A 2,012-nucleotide genomic window follows, 5' to 3' on the forward strand; every position below is an offset into this window, starting at 1 on the left:
CACCAAAATAAACAAACACACAGGGGATGCCTGGCAACCCATAAAAATTTTTATTGTCACAACTACAAGGTAGTGCTGGGGCACCTAGTGTGCAGAGGCCATGGATACTGCCAAACAGCCCACAATGCACAGGATGGTACCTCACAAACTCCAGCCCAGTGCTTTCTAACATTACTACAGATATAAGGAGAGAAGCTTCAGTGAATGAGCAATCATAATGTAGAAATTGACATAAACACAATGAAAGCACAAATAACTTATCAATGGTGCACACAAATCAGGACTGTATGAAGAAATTGATCAGGACTGATCAGACACATAGAGGAAGGATGAAAAAAGCTCATTTCATCAGGAGCAAAAACACAACAAAGAATATAAACAGAGGCTAGAAGTCCACCTATAAGTCGAGTAACCATTTGATCCACATGTTGTAAAATAAGTATGATGATAAGAAAATATAAAATGTTCAAAATGGTCAAAGTTGGAAATGTTAACCGTGATAACAGTGGTTCTTAAATGTAGTTACGTTTAATACAACATATATATTAAATATGTTAGATATTAGATATTCATCTCCAGAGTCCCATAAACATCACACACTGCAATGACAACAACAGAAACATAATAAAGGAAGCAAGAAATGACCAGCAAACAGAACACATGCACATATGGGAATCTCATTCTGTGTATAAACTGCGTTCTTCATTGTAAAACAAGAGGAATTCGATTTTGCAATAAATCAGTTTCCATAATAGATCAGAAAATATGATTCTCAAGATTCTTTATTAACCTTATGAATGTTTTAAATGAAGTTAATGTGTGTCTCAGGAGTCCATTACCCAGGCCCATTTAAAACATCTGAGACTGAATAAAAGCAAAGAAGTAGGTGGCAAATTTTGAAATATGTTCAGCCCTACCCTGCTCAGTAGCAAAGGCACAAAGGAAAGTGCATCTGAAGCAACCACTCATAAAGACTCGTGCTCTGGCTGTGCTGTCCACACCAACACAGCAGCCCGCCATTCAGCCCTCCACCAGCCTCCACTATGGGGCCCCATGTCTTGTTCAGAAAGTATTCTCTAGGAAAACATTTTGGAGCTCACCACTCTTCTGAGAGCTTCTTTCACATCTTTGTTCCTTAGACTGTAGATCAGGGGGTTCAGCATGGGAATCACTACAGTGTAGAACACTGCAGCCACCTTGTCAGTATCTGTACTGTTGTCAGAACTGGGCTGGAAATAAGTGAAAAGGATTGTCCCATGGAAGACAACAATGGCTGTGAGGTGGGAGGCACAGGTGGAAAAGGCTTTGCACCTTCCCTCTGCAGAGCGCATCCTCAGGATGGTCATGAGAATAAACAAGTAGGAGGTAAGGATGATCACAATGGTGATGATCTCATTGAAGGAGGCCACAATGTACAGAAACAGTTCATTCACAGAGACATCAGAACAAGCAAGAGATAAGAGAGGGGGCAGATCACAAAAGAAGTGGTTAATCACATTTGATCTGTAGGTTGGGATCTCAAGAGCTAAACACAAGTGGATCAGAGAACACACAGTCCCACCGAGGTAGCAGCAAGACACCAGCTCCACACAGAGATGCCGGGACATGGTGACCATGTACAGCAGTGGGCTACAGATGGCCACGAAGCGGTCATAGGCCATCACAGCCAGCAGGAAGACCTCAGTGATTGCATAAGCACAAAATAAATAAAACTGCACCATGCATCCCAGGAAGGAGATGGCTTTGTCTTTGTTTAAGATATTAGCTAGCATCTTGGGCACAATGACCGTGGAGTAACAGAAATCCACCAAGGACAGGTGGCTGAGGAAAAAGTACATGGGAGTGTGAAGTCGAGAGCTGACCTGAATCAGTGTGATCATGCCCAGGTTGCCCATAACCGTGACTCCGTAGATGAGAAGGAACACCAAGAACAGAAAGACCCTCAGCTCAGGGGCATCTGATAACCCGAGGAGAATGAACTCCCTCACAGCAGTGCAGTTCTCTTCCCCCAT

The 2,012-nt window shown here is 42.7% G+C and overlaps 1 protein-coding gene across 1 annotated transcript; it reads right to left on the bottom strand.

Annotated features, from left to right (window-relative positions):
- Positions 1-453: 453 nt before the first annotated feature.
- On the bottom strand, positions 454-2,012 carry LOC112302705 (olfactory receptor 5L1). The gene has a single exon (XM_024558255.3). The coding sequence runs from the start codon at positions 2,010-2,012 to the stop codon at positions 1,077-1,079; it is 936 nt and encodes a 311-aa protein (XP_024414023.2). The 3' UTR covers positions 454-1,076.

Source organism: Desmodus rotundus, chromosome 5 (assembly GCF_022682495.2).
Source record: "Desmodus rotundus isolate HL8 chromosome 5, HLdesRot8A.1, whole genome shotgun sequence".
Lineage (NCBI taxonomy): Eukaryota > Metazoa > Chordata > Mammalia > Chiroptera > Phyllostomidae > Desmodus > Desmodus rotundus.